Source organism: Netta rufina, assembly GCF_964035555.1.
Source record: "Netta rufina genome assembly, chromosome: 8".
Classification (NCBI taxonomy): domain Eukaryota; kingdom Metazoa; phylum Chordata; class Aves; order Anseriformes; family Anatidae; genus Netta; species Netta rufina.
In genome coordinates, this window is record NC_140131.1 from 1,635,441 (window position 1) to 1,656,237 (window position 20,797).

At 47.6% G+C, this 20,797-nt stretch overlaps 1 protein-coding gene across 2 annotated transcripts in view; it reads right to left on the minus strand.

Annotated features, from left to right (window-relative positions):
• Positions 1 to 20,494, minus strand: part of MIER1 (MIER1 transcriptional regulator) — a 32,386-nt gene extending 11,892 nt beyond the window's left edge. Inside the window, exons 1-6 of one of the 2 annotated variants that reach the window (XM_084291343.1) lie at positions 20,393 to 20,494; positions 11,686 to 11,710; positions 10,045 to 10,190; positions 4,779 to 4,946; positions 2,138 to 2,270; positions 31 to 95 (exon numbers count right to left, since the gene is read on the minus strand). In XM_084291343.1, coding sequence (XP_084147469.1) covers positions 31 to 95; positions 2,138 to 2,270; positions 4,779 to 4,946; positions 10,045 to 10,143 — 465 coding nt within the window. In that variant the 5' untranslated portion in view covers positions 10,144 to 10,190; positions 11,686 to 11,710; positions 20,393 to 20,494. Of the gene's footprint in view, positions 1 to 30; positions 96 to 2,137; positions 2,271 to 4,778; positions 4,947 to 10,044; positions 10,191 to 11,685; positions 11,711 to 20,059; positions 20,168 to 20,392 lie in introns of those variants that run through there. The other variant, XM_084291342.1, reaches the window with a different exon arrangement.
• Between the last annotated feature and the right edge of the window lie 303 nt (positions 20,495 to 20,797).

The window sequence follows — 20,797 nt, forward strand, 5'->3', positions numbered from 1 at the left end:
ACACATACTTCTTTAACAGCCCATATTTACCTTTTTCCAGTCTTCTGAGGGAATATAATCTTCATCTTCTTCGGATTCCTCTTCTATTTCGCTATCTACAAAAAATTTTCCAACATTTACTAGAGAGAAGGAGCCACGCTGGAGCCATGCTGAGCGAGGCAGCCCAGGACGTCCCAGCGAGCTCCTGTGCAAGGGTGAGGGGAGGACAGGAGCCCGGCCACCCACTGCAGCCCTGCTCTGCCTCCCGGCCGCCTTATCTTACACCACAGAAGTGCAAATGGCAGTGCGAGTGACGAACCAGATGCCCTGGCACTGACTGCTTTCAAAACAACCCACCCAACATGTACATTTAGAACGGCTCAAGATACAGGGCTGACTGTGAAAAGTTAAGGCAGAATACATCCATCAATGTTAAGGCTTCCTAATAAAACTTGGCTCTTGAAAGAAAACTTGGATCCACCTCCGAACTGACTACAAACAGCTGCTTTCTGAAAGTGTTTGTGTGTGGACATTCAGCATCCACAGGTGGATTTCAACACCATTCTCCACAAGCTCCTAGCTCTGTTACTGCTCTTCTTTCTCCCTTAGAGCAGCAGACACTGAATTTAAGGTAAAGTACAGCACAACGTGTATGGCGAAAGACAGCATCAGCACTAAAATGATTTGTGCAGTAAATTACAATTTACACACAGCTGAACACTGTAAAAACCCCAAAGCTAGTGCAATGCACTTGCATTATCCTAAGAAGAGTTCATTTAAGATACTTGCAATCTTCTGCATAGCTACACACTGAGGTTTCTCGACATTTCTGGATTAAAATAAGCTACAGATTAAAAAATTGCATTAATTACGGATTAAAGAACTCCATTTCTGCTATGCTATGACTATTAAGATATCAGAATGAGCCTTTTGCTTTAATTTGTGTTAGTTAAAACACAGTACAGTAGGAATTTAAACATCGACGGTGATGACTGGTATGTACATAAAAGTCAAAGGTAAAATACCTGTTGTCCAAATGGCCTTCCTGGTAGCTCAATGCTGAAAGGTTCAAATCCCACTAAGTAAAATTGCCACAGAAATGGGAACTGCCTAAGGGGACAGCTATGTAACTGTAGCTCAACAGTCTCAAACAGATGCAAACCCAATTATTATTATTTTTTTAAACAAAACAAGAGAAAATACTAAGTCCACAACGCTGGCCATGGTACCAAATATGGAATTCTTGAAATAATTTTTTTTCATTGTTATCTCCTCCTTCATTACTTCAGGTTTAAAAATCCATCAGCCTTTTCCTGATTTCATTCCTTTTGTTTTATCTATCAGTGATCTTAAAGGTTTCATTTCTAGTAAATTTCAGCTTTTATTTTTATTCATTCAGACTCTCACCTTTGAAGGAGTACGTAAACCAATGCCACCTGGCCTTCTCAGGGTAATCACACACTGTGCAGCAGGTATCTAGTAGAAACAGCGCATTTTCTACTTGCAGGATTTTTAACCTATGTCCTTAGTGTGAAGTGGCAGCTCTGACAGCAAGGTAATACCATACTGAACAGCCAGGTGTTGCTGAACCCCTACTGAATGCTCCACAGCAATGCTGTGACTGCACAGTGTAGCAAGGCCCAGGCTGCAGGCCCCACAGAAGGGTATTTGTTAGGAAGGGCACATCCCTCATGGTGCAAGTTGGTCTCCGAAGCCATTTACTGCACCCGGACTCCACGTGCAAGGAAATTTTCCTGAAGGGCACATCCGCACAAGCCTGTTTGTGGGATCATAAACTGCACTGCCACTAGGCCAGGAGTAACGTAGCAAAAGGAGTTACACTGGCTGAGAGCATGCTTTTCCAAATTGCAGAAATTCAGATTTATTTCCACAAATACAATCCTTTATAAAGACAGGATATTTAGCCTTAAACAGAGAGCCTTATCTGGGGAGAAGAGGTAGCATTCAGCTAAAAATAGGGGTTTTTTGTTGCCCATTGAGAGTAATGAGAATTGAGAACAGTGAAATCAAGAGAGAACACACGTTTGTAGGTATCTAGATGCATATTTCAGAAGCAGAATACTGTGTTAATGAAGCTGTTCAAAAGCAAAGGTCAATCACGGTGAGATAACTGTTCGTAGTACTAAACTGTACATACTTGTATCAAAATATTTACACCGACGGGGGCGAATTATCTCCTGTGGATCTTGAGAAGCAACAGATGGTGCTGGGTCGTCATTAGATGACTGCGTCTCATCTTCCTGACCTGATGAATCCTTTATGGTTTCCTCCTTAAAAATAAGAAAGCGAAGAGGAGACAGGTATACCTTCTGTGTGGCAAATACTACTTTGGCAGTATTTTATCCAAAATTGCCAACGCATGAAAACCAAACAAATACCCTTATGTATCTGCCTTCAAGTGACAGTACAGATTGTGGGCTGTTCAGACCGAGCCATAACAAATGTGTAAGCACATCCGTGTTATTTGCTGACCTTGATTTTAAGCAAATCAGACTGAACACTCTGATGCTAACACACAAATCAGAAACATGAAACACAGTTAAGCGCCATGTCTAGTTTTAAAATAAGTCAAGAAAATCCTTGTGGTACTCATTTAATTTCATTTAAATTTAAATTTTACTTCAGTCTTCAAAGCCCTTCCTTAGGATTTTTCAGTAGGAAGCGCAGATCTTTAATGGCTCTACTTTTCTCAATCAAATAGAAACATTATGTTCCATAACAATAAATGTCAATAGAGTGGTCCAACCCTACGGGAATAGTACCTTGGTAAACTTGCATGCTGCGTGTAAGCACATTGTTGAGTCACCGAAAGAACACAGATAAGAATAAGCTACTCTATTAGAAGAGAACTCACAACAACAATGGGAATTGTTACAATTAGTTAAGATGAAAAGGCTAAAAAAGCCATTATTTTCTCTGAGGCCTGTTGTCTCCACCATTCATGGGCTTTCTGACTACGGGTGAGCGCTCACGCTTGCTGGCTGTGACACCCAGGCACACGGCTGTGTGCACCTTTAACAGCGAGCCCGGCGCTACCACACGTGCAGCTTAAAGCAGCTTAAAAATAGAAAGCAGCTAAGTGCAGCAGAGCTAAAAAAGCTGTCGAAAGATGTGCACTTGCAGAGAAAGCCTGAATGATTTATAAAATTATTCCACCCCCATGGCTGCATTTTACTGCCTCGCTGCTAAAAGCACCGAGCGTTGCTGGAGCTCTCCCTGGAGCCCAAGGCACCCACCAGAACGTAAGGTGTCAGCTCGTGCTCTCCAGCCCCAATGCTCCCCTCCACCCTTGGTCCTGCCCTCTGAAGGCTGGGGTAGGATATGAGCACGCATTTTTGATCCAGCCACAGCTCCAAGTGTGCAGTTAGGTGAAATGCTGCCCGTGGTCACTGCACCAGACTGCGGCGGGGCAGGAACACCCCTGGCTCTGCAGCACGCTGCGAGGGGTTGGTGCCCTGCAGGGGGACAGGGACAGGGGCTGCTCCTCTTGCTGCTGACATCTCAGCCATGGCAGAGACTGGGATTGGATCCATTTAAGAGAAAAGAGGGGCACTACCTCACATCAGCTAGTACCTCGACTGGAGAGCCAGCAGAGGCCCTGAGAGCACGGGATGGAAGTTGTGTCAGGAAGTAGTTGAGATACAAGGATGTAAGAACGAAGTGGGGTGCAGGAATGCTACTGGGCACAACAAAATTAAACACTTTTGTGCCTTTAATTTTGTATATTTCACGGTATGTAAATTTCTCTGCCTCTCCAGCTTCTTGAAGCTTTCCTAATGCAGTGTAGCTCTGCATCGTTCTCCTTTCGGAACCATTCAACCCACAAAAAAAAAAAAGATCTTTCATAGCATATAACAAGGGAGCGTGCAAATCCTAAGAACTTCATTTTTGGAATCAAGTATGTCATTTCTCATCTTTCTGTCTCATTCCAGACGCTCTAAATGGGTAAGATATCAAAGAAGAAAATGTATCTTGTTTAAATCCAGATTAGGTAATTCAACTTCCATTAATGCCTGTGATTTTTTGTCACTGACAGCACAAAGAGTTTCATATTTTAATGGAATTCAGGAAGCAACTCTGAATGCCACCAGTAATGGAGAAGTTACAGCTGTGCCTGTGACAGGACAGGATTATTACAAATACACAGGACATACACAAGTAGAAAAGACGCTTCTAAAATCAGATAACTTATTTTAAGAACACGCAGGACAGGACTTTGAAGATGCTAAATTCAAAACCATACATTCTGCAAAGATATTAAAGCATTAGATTTAATTAACAACTTAAAACAAGCAGGGAAATTACTGCCAGGCTGACAAAATACAATTTAGATGCTGAAGTTAGAAAACTTGCAGTATCCTGCAATGCTCACAGACGCATCTTTTAATTCAACTCCATACTTCACTGCTCAGTTTCAGTAGATCAGCTTTTCATCTTGGAACAAGTACTCAGCCATACCTAGAAAGGTACCTCCAGGCATTGAACACTTCAGTTAAGCCAGGCAGTATTTCTGAAGGACAATTACAATTCCTTCTTACATGATGCTTATTGTATAAACATACTCTAATTTGCCTCAGCAATGGTTTGGAATGATACAGATGAAATTAAGAACAATTAAGAGAAATACTGATGGGTGATTAAGAAGAAACATTAGAGTTCAGTACACAAAGCATCTGAAATCAACTGTCTTATGAACGATTTCTGCAGGGATCTGGCACTTTGAATGGCTCTCTAGTACAGAATGGATGTACGAAAATCAGATCAGTGTAAACACTTACTTTGTTTTCACCACTACAGCCACTGTTGTCATCATTATCAACATCATCGTCATCTTCTCCCTCCTCCTCCTCCTCTTCATCATCTTCATCATCATCATCTTCTTGGAGTGGAATGGTACCTTCATAGCCATAAAGGCTAAGTAGCTCCTGGATTGGCATATCACTTTCCTGATAAATATTCAAACAAAGTTGGAGGTTTATCAGAGGTATTTCACACCCCACGTCTGCTCTACAGCCTACAGGTGTGCATTTTAAACGTAAGAGCAAAACCAGACAGCTGATGGGCAGCTATACTAGGAATGCCCACTCTAAACTGAACGGACAGTGAGAAGTTTTGGCTCCTAAGAAAAGGGTGTGGGTTTTTATGCAGCAGGACTTTTAATTTCCTCATCCTTTACAAATTTATAGTAGACTTCACATACCACACACTCTCAAAGGGGCCACAAAGTTCATTAAAAGGGCACCAGAGGGCTGCATGCCCCATCCCCTCCCTGGTATTTGCCTCCTACTACTTAACCAAACCACAAGCACTGCAGCGTGGCAGGTAATGCCTGGTTCTGTATGGCAGAGAGATGCTTCTGAATCGATCCCGAGCTGTGTTCACACCTATGGAACAAGGCACGCATTGCACTGGACCCTAAAAGGTGGCTGGACGTCCAACCAGTCATGCAGTGGGGATGTTTGGGGTTAGTTATGTATTTGGAGGTGGTGTCAGTGTAGCTGACTGAAGGCTACCGAGCTAAACCATCGGCTGTGATCTGTGTCGTGCCCAGCTCCAAGATGATCTCAGAAAGGAGAGGAACAGAGTTTATTTGAAGACCTTGGTGGCCAAGCATGAGGTGTGCTCCACGCAACACCCTTTTAGTACATATACAGCAAACACACTCCTTATTGGAATATAAAATCGATTATATTCCCTTTATCACCCCAAAACTACCCAAAAAATGTGTAGTATTTTGTGCATATCTACAGAAACAAACAAAATGTGAGTCAGCAGCAACTGCTTCCCAGAGACAGCTAAGATGCTGACAGTTTTGCAGGAAATCTGAAGCTAGCTGCATGGCAGGGGCTTTTTCTACTCAAAAGCAGTGATTTTTGCAGTGTTTCCAAGAATTCAGCAGAATAAGGACCTGAACTCGCAGCGCCTGGCTTGAACACGGAGTTAAATCTTTGTTTGGAGAGCTGCACTACAGGGACAGCTCCACGTGGTTCTACAACCTGAGCTTCCAATACAAAATAATGCAAAAAATGCACCTCACCTATGCTCATCTCCCCTTCCTGTGCATAACAAGCCACGAGGAGTTGGATACAGGTGAGGGATCACCTTAATTCAGCATCACTGATGTCCAGGCAAGGACAGCAGTGTTTACACACACGTCTCCTCATTCACAAACACGCAGCTTTAATCCAGCTGCCTACAAAAGCAGATGTAGGTAGGAAGCAAATCTAGTAAAATGTGTGCAGATTTAGAAACCTTTCTATAGCAAACTCTGGTCTGCTCTGCAGAGATACTTCACGTGATCCAGTCAGATCTGAAGTTTGGTGACTCCCGAGCTGTTGCCAATTAATTGCATTCAGTTTATTAACACAAATGATTAATTGCCAGGCCTGCAAATTAGTCACTTTAGTGCTTGTAATACCTCAGTGTCTTGTATTCAGGGGCAGTATACGGAACACTTAAAAGGATTTCTCAGCGATGAAACTCTCAGGGAGCATTTTCCAATTACCTCTCTCTGAAGATCAAATGCTTTGTTTATTATTCAGCAGTGTATGCAGCTCTAAATACTGCTTCTTGGCACGCAGTGTGAATCCTGGCTGATAATCAGTGTTAGTTACCTGCTGGCCCTGTACTTCTGCCACTGAACTCCTCCCCTAAGGGCCTTCATTGCTCAGCACACCTCTATTTTCTGGAAGCACACTAACACTGCCTTTCACAAAATGTAAGTGCATTTAGCTCTGCTGTGTAAAACAGAAAGTAACACAGGAGTTACCCATCCTCATCGTCTGTGTATTTTATTTTGCTTCCAAGGACTACGCCTTTCACCCACTTACTGGGCTAGGCTTTGGTTAAGCTACATCCACAGCAGATGCAGGCCATGTGGACCCAAATCTCCCCTTCCCTCTTTGACTTCTTGGTTCCTACTTTTACCATTTTACAGAATGAACTCTCAGAAGCAGGGAAATCATGTCTTATTGGTATGGACAACATGACAGTGCTGTGATCTTAATTAAAACCTTACCGTACAGCTATCAAAAAAATCATATAATTTTCCAAACAAATGCTCTCCAGTACGTTTTCAAAAATACTGTACTTTTACAGAGCACCCCTCATTGCTATCCTATTTGTAGATACAGACTGAGAATCAGGAGGAACTTCTGCTATGATTTGTAGGTATGTGTGAATTATGCAACAGGTGGATTACTCGATGTTGCTTAGGGAAGTGCTGTTGTATTTAGGATGTTTTTCCTAGACAGAGCCTTGCAATAGCCCACTGCAATTAAAAAAGCTCCGAGTGCCTGTGACTCTCAAAGGTAAAATGCTCTCGGTACCAGGATCATCATCCCTGTAGTGGTTCAGGATATTGTAGAAACAGAGGTTAAAAAAAAATAACATGGGTAATCAATGGCACAGAAATTTCTCTGGTGGAAGATATTTAATAAAAAGAAGTGGATTATAAACCATGCATCTGGAGTAGGGGTAAGCGAGGGGGAGTGATGTAGCAGAGAACTGTTTCATAAGGAGCACAGAGAAGGTCGATATAAATGACTGCTCTCTAATTGAAGAGCTCGGGGCAGCCTCTGCAATGAACACAAAACACATCTGAAAAACACAAACACTCCTCACACTAAATGAACTGCGCAACGCTGCCACATGCCTTGTGGACACAGAGTTTACAGAGGTTAAAAATCAAATGGACAAATCCACAGGAGGGGAAAAATAACCCCGGGAGGCATGACAAGAGACAACATCTGGTTCGTATGTGCCTGAACTGCACCCTGCCAGAGGCTGGAGGAGTATTTGGGGGAGCCACTGCGTACTCCCATGCATGGATCTCTCGTTTACAGAGAAAAGGAAGCTGTTGTACAACCCTAAGAAAACCCAAGAGCCCTCTCTCTAAAAAGGGGGACTTCAGAGGGAGAACCCAAGTGGTTATGTATGATAAATGGAAAAAGGAGAGGGGTCAAAGGCTTACAAATCCTGAAGCAGTGCAGGGAGGGCGCCTCACACAGCACCCAGCACTGCTCTGCCCACAGCCAGGGCAGCACAAAGGTCAAGACCTGGGCTCCAAGCTCCTTAAATCCTCCATCTGACACTTTGCCACTTTGTACCGTCAGCTTAACTAAGAGTGGGAGGAAATTGAGTTTCTGCAGCTTGCTGGGCCTGGCCACTTACTGCTTCCAAGGCAGAGTGCAAAGACAGCTTCCTCCTACCGAAACGATGCAGCCAAGTTTCCTGCACCTTAAAGAACTGCAGCACCAGCGTGCGCAGAACACCAGAGCAGTGCAACCTCAAGCACCACAGATTCCCCAGTTTCAAACAATGAGCAGAAAAGATCCTCCTCCTGGGAGGAGGAACGCATAATTTTTATGACACTCAGGAGTTAAATCACTAAGGTTCAAAAAATTCTTCTGCAAAACCTGACTGCCATCTCGTCTCTGAAGGAGCTGTACTAGTAAATCAGGCACACTCACAGCCTGGGGGAAGCTGAAGTAATAGGCATAAATGTCTGGGGAAAGAAAAAGACAGGCTAGTACTTGTCTTGACAATAGTTTTGAGATTTAGATTGTCTGTCATCCATGCCTAAGAAAAAGTGTGATTAAAAGAAAAAGGGAGAGAGAGAAAGGCAGCACGAAAAGGAGAGGGAAGCAAGCCTGGATGTGTGGCTGCTATCCCCCAACCAGAAATAACCATGGGTCCCCAGCAAGACCCTGCTGGGGGGAAGCATCTGCAAGGCAGTGCAAGCTCTACCTCCAGCACTGCCAGAAACCAACCAAGTTTCTGGGCCAGCTTCTAAGAGCATCCTCCTGGGTCCCACGGGGAGCAATGCGAGCCCCAGCGAGGACATCCCTCGCTGTCCTGACCAGGGAGAGCTGACACAGGCAGAAATCTGAACACACAGCCCCTCTAACCATGAGGGAACACACCAATTGCTGAACTACACTCATAAACAAAGCACTGCAATGTGGTGAGAGATTATACAGCCAGATGTTGACTCCTCACCAATTATGAAGAAAAAAATGCATTTTCAACTTAAAAAATGACGTATGTGGAGCTTCATTTCTCACTCAACTAAATGAGGCATATTTAGATTCACATACAATTTATTTATCTTTATGTTTACCATTTAATATCAAACTTGAAATTACCAGGAAGAAATTAACACATCCAAAATGTAGATGAAATGTACTCAATCAATTTAATGCCGTACTGGCACAACCCCTGGTGCTAAACAGGATTTGTACATTAAATATGGATTTAAAAATCATTAATGATCTGCTCCGGCAGCCTTTTCAGCCAATGAGGTCCCTGACGGTATCTACATTACTTTGCATTTACAATGAGCCTCGTTTGTAGTTTAAGGATATTATTCCTGGCTGGGTAGTAACTTAAAGCAGTACGTGAGTGACAGCGTAACCTCAACATGCAAAATAAATCTAATATGCAATTACTTCAGAAGATCCATATTTTAAAACGTATTTATCACTATTATCAATACATGAGAGTTTTCATCCAGGCTCTGCTGACAACTTTTTGCTTTGAGCAAATCAGTTAATCTACATCTCTGCTTCCTCTGCCTTAAAAAACGAAGAGACTCCTATCTTCCCCACAGAAGCATTATATGGATGGTTCTATACAAATGCGAATGGAATGCAACATTATTGGATTTTTTTTAAATCAAAATCTATATGCACTGAACAAGTGCAATAGTTTTGGAAAGCAGTAACAGTGGAGCATACGAGTTTAGCCAGAGCATGCTTTAACTTACAGTAGCTCTAAAATGTAAATCACATACCCGTATATATGCAACAAGAAACTAAACAAGTACAGCATCATGCGTTATTAAATATTTATGTACCAATTTCCTTTTCCCGAACTTTGACAACTGCAAATTTAGCTCAACCCCTTTTCCCTATCTACATTATTTGCCTATGTTTTATGAGTGGTTTGATTTTTTAACCCCAAATATAAGGGCAAAAACCTGCATATGTTTTGTGTGAGACTGTGGGCTGTGGTTATGTTTTATAGCTACTTAATACTACCTACCCTGTTAAGATCCTCTATTTCAGAACTGATGTTTGTTTCTCCTTCCATCATTTCCTCCTCTTCTAATGTCCGTTCATCATCAAAGTCATGCACCAGCATATCAGCTGATGGATCAAATTCATGGTCATCTGATGTTGCTGAACCTCCTGATAGAAAACATTTTAAAGAATTTTTTTAGTTAGAGTTTAGTTTTTATTTTTTTTTTATTACTATTACTATTATGGTGACATTTTAATACTCAAATTATATTGAGAAATTAAATTATCTTCAAAATTGCTCGATCATTTATCTCAGGAAAAGCCAATCACATTATTCAGAGAACAGTGAAAGCTGTCCTCCAGGTAGTAAGAGATCAAGGGAAAAGGAACCAGGAGATGATGTTTAACCAGCCAGTTTCTGAAGTACTACGTATCTGGACATCAGGTCCCTAGTTAGATGTTTGTAAGATGTTCAGTTTTTGAAGATTTAATTCCTAAATAATCATAAATCTCTTGAAATCAAGAGTTCTACTGGAGTAGACATATTCAAAATGCAAATTCAGGGCAGTTGTTTCCTCGATACTTTGCAAGCTTTATTGTTTACAACTACAAAGATAATCTAATGACTTTTCCAAAATTTAAACCTAGAGTAAGCTTCACAATTACGCAGATTTTATTTCGGATGATCAATCATATTCTGTGACAATGAAAAATAAATGAATGGATGAAGGGTTGGGCAGATGCAGCATTCTGATGGAATTCAGCAATACCTGACTTCTAATTCTAGCTCTGCTAGCGTTTTTCCACTTGTCTCCAGGAACAATTTAAGCTTCATTTCCCAAAGCCTGAAGACTGTATCAACACTATGGGTGCAAGAGGGAAGGGTTAACTGTAAGGGCTATGGTTAACTATACTCAGTAATTTGAAGCATTAAGGTAATTGATTGTTTTTTCTGAAAGAAAGAAGAGTTCAAGAGACAATGGCAGTCCAGCCAAAGCACCGAGTGGAAAGCTTTTCCACAAGTAGGATGCCAAAAACCCTGCACATACATAAAACTAACTGAAGTGGTACCGAACTATAAAAAAAATAGACATTTGTCATTTATACTAAGCATGAGTTTACACAGTAACTCTGGGATCCTGGGATATGAGAAAATAACCATTTTTAAAAGCCAAAGTCTTGAAAATCCTCATTTTTAGCAATTCAACGAGGAAAAAAATACTGCTTTTCTTGCTGCTTTTGTTCTTGGTGTATCTACATGTAAAACCACACAGCAATGGCATGTCTGATAACTGGGAGCACACGGTGCCCTTAACTTTTGTCTCTCTTTACTTCTAACACCAACGGGGAGCTCGTCCCAGCGACTGAACCAGCGGCCTGGTCTCTTCCATGCTGCCAGCACCAGCTCGCACTGTGCTCCTCCGAGCACACCAGTGCTCCCACCACGTGTTGGTGCAGCTTTGCAAACAACAGAACCCGTTCCCCGGGGTATTTTAGCACACAGAAACTTGTGCTGGTACAGCCTGGAAGAAAGCAGTCACTAGGTAAATGAATGCTGCCACCAAGCTATCCATCAAGCTCTATCTGTAGATTACCAGCTGGAAGAGACCTGCAAAAAAGAAAATTTTCCCTCACAAATTTAAGAAATGCTAAAAATACTTACCTGGGCTTGAAGACTCAACAGAAGGCTAAAAAAAAAAAAAAAGAAAAGAAAAGACAAGAAATTATTTTTTCTATGTTGAATGTGCACAGACTTAATTCAATAATTCATCTGACATAAGAGGTTACAAACGAGCAAGTCATTGCAAAGATACTGATGAGCAGGGCACCACAAACACCCCGAAGCAATTCCAGGGAAGCAGCATTCATTTCCTGCTTTATATACCTATGCTGCTCTGTTTTAGTGAGAATAATTGAAGATCCACCCGTTTTGTGACACAATAACCACGTTCATGAAAGTATCAAATAAAGCAGCACAATTCAGTCTGAAAATACCATTACAACTCCCTAACCAACTTAGCAGGGCTTCAGCTGGTGCTCCTGCCAGGAGGAGGGATGGGGAGGAAGCAGCACGGCCCCAGCTGCTCCTTTCCACCCCCTTCTGTGTGCCAACACAAAACAGGGAGCTGACAGTAGTGAGAGGCGAGTTCCTAACAGATCCATCCCCGTTCCGGCCCTGCACACCAATCCCCCTGCCCACAGCCCAGGTTATGCCAGGTTACACCAACACTGGAAGCACAATTTAATTTAAAACAAAGCATTTTTCAGATTTGAAGAGGTGTAAAATAAATTATTCTCCGTATTTGAAGCTGCACGTTCCACGACACAGAAATCCCGTTCGGATTTAAGGGCAGGCCCACTTTTAGCAGACAATCAGTCGCAGGGCGCAGTAGCGACTCTTCCCAGAACAAAGGGAACAGCAATTTAATCTCTGACACAGCTGTGAGAAAAAACAGAACAGAAATTGTTCTGCGAGCCACTTTCTTCCCAAGTACAACACAAACTGACAAGGATCACGGACTGCAAAACAAGAATATTTTCTGAAACACGGAAAAAACATCACGCTTTGACAACAAGCTTCATGTAGCAGAGACACCCCCGTTGGGTAACTCCATGTTTCTCCAGCACAAAACCACCCAATTCTGCTCTCCCTTGCTTACAGCGTGGCCAATCCGCACCGGCCTGGGCCCAAATTTGCATGGCAGAGGTGCAAACCTCATTTGTTTGGAAAATTCAAGCAAATGGTTCCCCTGCTTTCAGGAACGTACCTCACGGAGTGGTTTTTTCCAAGTCAGAAGGTGCCTTCTCCATCAGAGGACACCAGCACCCTGTGCTGTGTTCAAAAAGCTCCCGGCAAGCTGTGGGGGCTGATCCTGCCCCTCTCTCTGAGCCCACACGTGGAGCAGGACGCTCACAAAGCAGCTGAGGTTTCTGCAGGGCCGAGCAGAGGGGCAGGATCGCCCCCTCAGCCCACCAGCACTGCTCTGGGCACATCCTTCTGGATCTGAGCTCCCCCACACGCACAGTAACGCAGCCTGCCCCCACTTTCTGATCAGAGGGGACACAACAGCACAGCAAGACGCGGTTCTGGTGAGCGATGCCCCGCCGATCGCCTCCTGCCTTCTATTTGCAGCTAGGTGGGGTTTCACTTTACAGCTCGGCTGTTTAGTGGCCAGCTGCTGCCCAAAGTAGCAGCCTGACCCCTTCCACCGCCCCGCGTGCCTCTGCCACTTGTGGCAGGCCCAGCAGTGGGGAAGCTGTGGCACGGGCTGCTTCAGAAACAAGCTCAAAGAGCACTGACCTTGGTTCTCCGTCCTACCGGCGAGCCAAACTCTCGTTTGGGGCCTTGAATCCCCACCCCAAGCTGGATGCCAGACTCCTGGAGGAGAGGCAGGAGATGAGGAGCAAACAGAAGGTGAAAGAGCATCCTGTGACTAAGGAGCTGCTGCAGTTACTGCAGTTCTTGCCTACTCAGTCCTTATTTCCTTGTCTCCGAGCAATCGTGACCGTGGCCAGGGCCGAACAGATGGCTTTGAGGGCATTTGCTTATGAAAATTTCCTGGCAGTAAAGATCACATGGCTACGCCAGGATCGTGGTATCCCAAGTCCTGAGCTATGGCACGTCCATGGAACTGCAATTCCTGTGAAAAAGGAGACCCCAGGACTTCCGAGGCTCTTCCTTCTCTGCTGCAGCAATTGATGGAGAAGTGCAAAGCACTTCTTGCCCCAAGGGCATTCATGGGGACAAAGAGTTGGTATCTCTAAAAGATAACGGCATCCAAATGTTTGTTGTGGGTTGGAAGGAACGAAGATGTATTTGTGAACTAACTCAAGGAGAAGCAGGAAAAATGACCAAGGGTCGCTGCTGAACGGACACAGCACGGCACAGCACGTTTGGTCACGCTGCAGCTGAGCAGCATGAAGGAAATCCTAATTCTGAGATATGAAGAGTACCTCAAGGGAAAAAGAGACTGAACAAAGCATCAGGCCTGGGTGGCAGCTAAGGATTGGTCATCGTTTTTATTCCGTGTGTATTTTCAGGAATCCGAGCAGAGATGTGCAGACTGGGTGTTTGGGAGGGTGAGCGGCACTCGCAGCACCAACTGAGCCAAAACAATCTTAGGTCAAAAATATCCTGCAGTGTACGGCTATAATGAGTGGAAGTGAAGTTGGCCAGGCTTGCAGTCTTTGGACTGGCAAGTGAGGAGCCTACCAGATGTGTAACAGGTACGGAAAAATCCCTGCTAGATGCACAGTGTTACTCCGGTGATGGGAACACCCTGGGCTTTGGGAGTCTGGATCACTGCAATTTGTGATGAAGTGGTAGAAGTGAAACCAAAGGGATGTCACCAGAGGTTTATTGCAGGTGTCCAGCAGGCTGCTGGCATTACTCGTTTTGCAGGGCTCGTTTCTGAGCCCACTGCTCCAGAAGCTGCAGCACAGGTCGGCGCCCAGCGAGGCTCACCCCGCATGCTGGCAGGGGATCTTCGCGCCTCATTCCAGCGCTGCATCGCTGCTCCGTCTGGATGGGGCACTCCCCAAGTGGTAGCACCTCGCCGAGCCTTCTGCATCCCTCCCACAACCTACAAATAAGCACCTGAACACACTGACGCTGCAGTTTCACTCCTACCTCCAAACCCACTGCTGTGATTAACACCTTTCGTGCCGCTTCGCCATCGGTTTGTAGAGAACATCTTACAGCACACCAGCTACAGTCTCTACCAGACAATGGCAAACATATATTCTGCTCAAATTTACTCAGTTACGTTTAGCAGCTCTTTAAAACAAACATTAAGATACTAAAATTAAATTTATATTGATGGGAATAAGCCTGACAAATCAAGTAGATGCTCAAGTCCTTTCAACTCTACTGCAGGAAAATACCGAAGTTCGTTTCTGGGCTGCAGCAGGTTGCTTTAAGAACATTTGGGGCGCTGAAAACACAGCAGTAACTGGCAACTCCACCTTAAAACGTAGCAGTGTTCCCTGTTATATAGCTCCACACGCAATGAAGTGCAAGCAGCTGGTGGGGAGTCCATGCCATCACTTCAGAAGCAGGTACCCACCTCACTTCAACATCACTAGGGCTCCGTTTCCGTAAGCAGACTAATCAGAAGTGCCCCTTTCACGAAGGGGTATTTCAGTGCCAGGCTTTCTGTTCCATCCCGGCCCTCCCTACCTGTGCTGCGTAGCAAAATGCCTCTGATGTCTGCAGTGTGCCTTGGTTTCATCTCAGAAATAATATATTGAAGAAAAATGAAAAAAACAAGCCCTGTTGTCCCTCATTTAATGGGTTTACATGCATGCGAACACGTCTACAGCCGAAACTATGACATTCAAGCCCTTCTGCACGTGAAACAGAAGCCTCTATCAACATGATGAATTTATTTTTTAATTTGGTTGCTTCATGCCAGAATTCCTGCTTGCAGAACACAAAATGAATGTTTCAGCTCCCAGGTTTCAGATGTGTCCATCTGGGCCTCCACACCAGCACCGCTTGGCCTTTCCCTTCCCCATCCTGATTCCATTTCAGTTTCTAGTGATGACTTCTCACACCAGACCAGCTGGACAATGGATATAGTTTTTCTGTTCATTAGTATTTGATTAAAAAAAAAAAAAACAAAACAACAAGCTGAGTCTAAATTTTGCCCTGCAGGCACTGCCTGATCAGTTACACGGCACCCAACTGGCAAGAGCCATGGGTTGCCTTTAATGCACCTTACTTTCACCCCGTATAACCTAAATCTCTTCACCAGAAGGCTGGGAAGGGGCAGCAGGTGGTGCCCAGGATTTCACTAGGATCATCAACCCGGGCCTTTCAGACACCTGGTTTGGCTCCCCAGATCCGCAGCGGCACGCTTGAGGGGAAGCCAACTGCAGCCTTGCTGAAGTAGCCTTTGTCTGGAGACACCTTCAATCCTGTAGATAGCACTACCCCAAAATTTCTTACTCGGACCAACGGGGAGCCTACGGATCGATGGCACCCCGCTGCAGCTGAAAGCAGACACGGGCACGCGCCGAGCACCACAAGCAACCATCCCCGTGCACCGTTTGGGACCTGACTGGATTAGCAGAGAAACGTTAATACGGAGTTAAGATTGTTTTCTCTTCGATGGCTTGTAGGGGAAGCGGAGGGAAGGCAGCAGGGAGCACACCGGGTGCTGGGGAGCTGAAACACTTCCTGAGGACGGCAGGGAGCAGCGCTCCTGCACGGCTCCGCGGCCACTCCCGAGAGGCGTGCTGCAAAAACGGCCCCAAAGTGAAACAAAAAGTCAGGCAGAGGTAACGAGAGGAGGAAAAAAAAAAAAAGTGCTGCTCAGCAGCAGGGAGGGCTGTGAATCACCAGTTTTCATCAGCCAGTGGGAAACCTCAGTTTAACCTGCGCGGGCCTCGCTTGGTGTGCAGGCATCGCTCCCGAGCTGCCGGAGCATTTTGGGCTGGAAGCACAGCAGGGAGCGGGCTGACTTCTGGCTGCTTCCTACCCGGGGGGCCACCACCCGTTTGTGTGGGTTATTTTAAAGCAAGAGTATAGTGGAATAAAAATAGAAAGAGCAAGAATGCGAAAAATGTTCTTAGCTGGCATTTCCCAAACGTGACGTCCCGAACTGGTCTCGGGATGCAAACAAAAAGCTCTCAGGGAGACCCACGAAGCCCAACACACCTCAACGCCACGGCGTGGAGCGTTTGGGTAACAGAAATGTTGCCAGACATTACGCTCCCCCCCGGCACAGCACGCTCCTGCTTCTCCCCGGCCTGGGCTGACCCCTGGGGAAGCTGACTCCAGTTGTTAGCCCCACGAATTCAGGTTGCAGAGGGAAGCTGAAGTTGTTTGTTGCGGGTCTGGCAGGCTGAACCACCTCCCTGAGGGGCAAGAAACGCTCAGAGTTTGTTGGAGGAACCAACAAACGCTGGTGTGAGGAACATCAGCTGCCCACCCAGGAGCAGTGACAAATGGGACTGTGCTTTTCAGCACCCATGAGTGGTCAGAAGTGCCTGAGATGAGGGTGCTTGACCAAGGAGAAGCTGCATCAACCCCACGGCTTGGTGTTTTGGGGAGGAGGAAGACATCCTCCTGCTGGTCCCTGCGCCTGGTTTCACCTCCAGACCTTCCCAGCAGGCAGTACCACGGGTTACTGGGGGAAGCTCCTCTGCTCTTCGCCTTGCCAGCTTCAGAACTGACCCCTGGGAGGCGGCCTGGGAACCTCCCCTCCAGCAGCAAGGAGCCCACCTCGAGCCCCCTGACGGCTGGAAATCCCAGCAAGCTGTGCCGACCCATTGTGGGGGTGCCACAGCCCTCGCTCACCCACCCCAACCAAAGCTAGGCACCCTCTCTGCCTTTACTCTGCAGGGAGTTACTAAAAACCAGCAAAACCAAACAAAAAACCCTCAGCATCTACCCCAAGTTTTGCCAGTTTGGCATCCTGGCAAGTGCCTGACTGGTGCATACGGCCACAGAGCAAAGCAACGGGGCAGCAGGTCCCAGCTGCCAGCCTGCCCCCACTCCTCCAAGCGTCCTGAATCGGAAATCTCACTCTCACGTTCATCCAAACATCAAAAGGCTGAAAAAATTAAAAAAAAAAAAAAAAACACATTCTTTCAACTACTAATCGAGCTTTTCAGTCAGATTTTTCTCTTCCAAACAGACATTAAAATAGTTGTATTTGGAAAAAATGCACGCATCAGCCAGCGCTCCCTGCACAAGGGCTCAATAAGCTGCTCAACGCGGGATACTGTAATATTCACAGTGCCTGAGCTGATCTTACATGAGAGAAGGTTTCTTTCTGACCACGACTTGAACAATCTTCAGCATTTCAGAGAATTAGTGCTCAGACCCATCCCACCAGCATGCTTTGGGCTGGAATGAAACCCTGCCGCAGGTTATTCATCCCAAATCCAAACCCAGTTTAACGTCTGTTCATTCACAACCCTTTTTTTTTTTTTTTTTCCTCCTTTTCAGTGAGTTTCTACAAAAGTGAAAGAGCATTTTGGGGTAGTTCAGTTTCGCTTTCTGGACTCAGCGGCTTGCTAACCAGGCTCCGAGCTCCTGTCTGGAGAACTTCCCTGTCACATCACCAAGTTCCACGCTTACACCATTCATCTTTTAAAGTCCACAGCTCGAGCATCCAACCTGGTTGGCTCTCTAGAACACATCTGAGGGCTTTTTCTGACTTCCCGACGAATCCTGGCACATTTCTTTGTAAGAGCCAACATTGGGTTTTCTACTGGGGCAGAAGGCAGGAGAGCAGCCTCCTTCCCACCTACACTTCCACTCCCAGCCGTCTCCCAGGCCCCTGGTGTGGCCGAGGCTGCCAGCCAGCCGCCTCCCCTCGCTCCCAGTTCAGCCTGTGCTGCTCCCAGTACACCCAGCAGCGGCTCGCCTCGCACAGCGGCACCTCCAGGCCCAGGGCTGCTGCTGGAGGAGCCTTCCCTTCCCACCCCAGCCCCTACAGGCTTCAGACACCACACCAGAGCCATACTCAGCACATTATTACTAGTTTAAATCACTGTTTTTAAAAATTTGTGTTGGTTTCCAGCTGCAGAATGCAGCGCGGCCACACAACTGCTATCTGCAGCTCAGTGGATGTGGATGAACTTCAGCCGAGCCACTAAACTTACCCACAGGTGGCTCACGGCTTCCTCAGCCTCTTTACGTTTCTCCTGCCCCTGAACCCAAGAGAAAAAAAGCCACAACAGGCTAAAAAATTAGCTTATTAAAAAAAAAAAAAAAGTGATGGTGAAAAAAAACCACCCTCTTCCTTTCTTAGTAAAATAAGAAGAGCAACAAGCGATAAAAGCCTCACAACACTGGAACATCCATGAGGTAAAAAGCCAGCCTGATCTCCACACCCCACTGCCTTGCCTGCTCTGTGCAGTTCGGATCCCCTACAGGTCTCGGTGCTGCACGACATGACAGCACAGAATAGGAAGCGATTCGGCGCCCTGCCTGTGGCTCTCCAGCAACACGGCGAGCCTCGGCTCAGCCCGGAGCAGAGTCAGTGCGAATATTTCCCAACAACGCTGTGTTTAATTAACAAAACTTCCAAGCAGTTGGAGAAACTCGAGGCAAACCCCCCAACGCGGCGATGCCTCGGTCGGCACAAGCCCCAGCCCTCGCCAACTTCCCAGCTGACAGCAGTTTAAAAGCCACAGTTTTTCAGCCAGCCAATTATTCAGGGCCAGGACCTGCGATCCTCTGCCCCTGGAGGGGGGGAAGAACCACAGATGGATCCTCAACTTTTAAGAGCAGATCAGTACATTTAGTACCAATTACGGGAGGAACACCACATCACGCCTTTCACTTGGGAGATAAAAATAAAATAAATCGAGGGAGAAATTCGCATAGAGTCAGGAATTTCGAGGGAAGAGGGGCAAGAAACCTCCTCTGGAAGATGCTGCCACACCAAACCCTCCTTCCTTCCCCAAGCCTGGCTGAATAAACATCCATTCCACCCTAGAAGTGCGGTTTTTTATGGGGTACCCCTCACGCATTTCCAATCCTTGTGATGCCGCTCAAGCCCCAAACCACCTTACAATTTTAATTTTTGGACGATTTGAAGGAAACTTGACGGGATATCCGTGCAGCCACCCCAACCTTCCCCTGAGGAACCTGAGGGGCTGCCCTCACAGCTCCTGTCAGGACGCACAAACCCCAACCCCAACCCCCACCCCAACACCTCCCCCTGCCCCCCCAGGGGCACTGAGCCCATGGAGCCCCCCCCACACCCCATATCCCCCCCCCCACCCCATATCCCCCCCCATATACCCCATATCCCCCCCCACACCCCCCATATCCCCCCCAGGACCTCCCCTCCCCCCCAGCCTCACCCCTTTCGCCCCCACAACCCCAAACGCGCCCCCCCCCCTCCCCCTTTTACACCCCCCTCCCCCGTTGAGGCCGGAGCCCGCGGGGCTGTGGCGCCGGGGCGCGGCCCGGCCGGGAACTTGTTGCTTCCCTCAGCCCCCGGCAACTTCCTGCCTCCCTCCCTTCCCTTCCCTTTCCCTTTTTCCCTTCCTTCCCTCGGGAGCTCCGCTCTCACCTCCGCCATGGCGGGCCCGGAGCCGGTGCCGTGAGGGGAGGTGCTGAGGGGGGGGGGGGGGGCGGGGCGGGCCCTGCCTCACATCGCGGGAGCGGCGCCGCGGGCGCGGGCAGCGCGGCGGGGCCGGCGGAGGGGGCGGGGCCGGCGGCACGCACGCGCCGACGTCACCGCGTAAGGGCGGGGCGCGCGCCTCCAGCGCCGCACGTCAATCACGGCGCGGAGCCACGCCCCCCTCGGTGCTAAGCCACGCCCACTCGTTGTCAGGCCACGCCCCCGGCCTGTCAGCCGCGCCCGCCCCGCCCCGCCCGGCCCGGTGCCGGTGCCGGTACCCACCTGGGGCCGCCGCCGCCGTCCTGAGGGGCTCCGCGGCTCCTCCGCGGCCTCAGCGCTCGGCCGGGCCCGCGTGGGGAGCGCGGCACAACGCAGCCACCCCGCCGGGCTCCGCGCAGCCGAGCCCCCCGCTGCCCCGCTGCCCTGCTCCGGTACCGCGGGGCCTCCCGCACCTCACGGAGCGGCGGCGGCCGCCTCCCCGCTGCTCCCGGGGCTGCGGTGGGAGGCGGGAGGAGGCGGCGCGCTGCCGCCCGGCCGGACGAGGAGCTCCGCGCTCCGCTGACGGCGAAGGGCGGGCGGGGGCGGGCGGGCAGCGCAGCCCGGCGGGGCGCAGAGGCCCGGCAGGGACCGGGGCCGGGGCAGGGCCAGGCCGCAGCCGCCGCCGCCGCTCCCGCTCCCGCCGCAGCC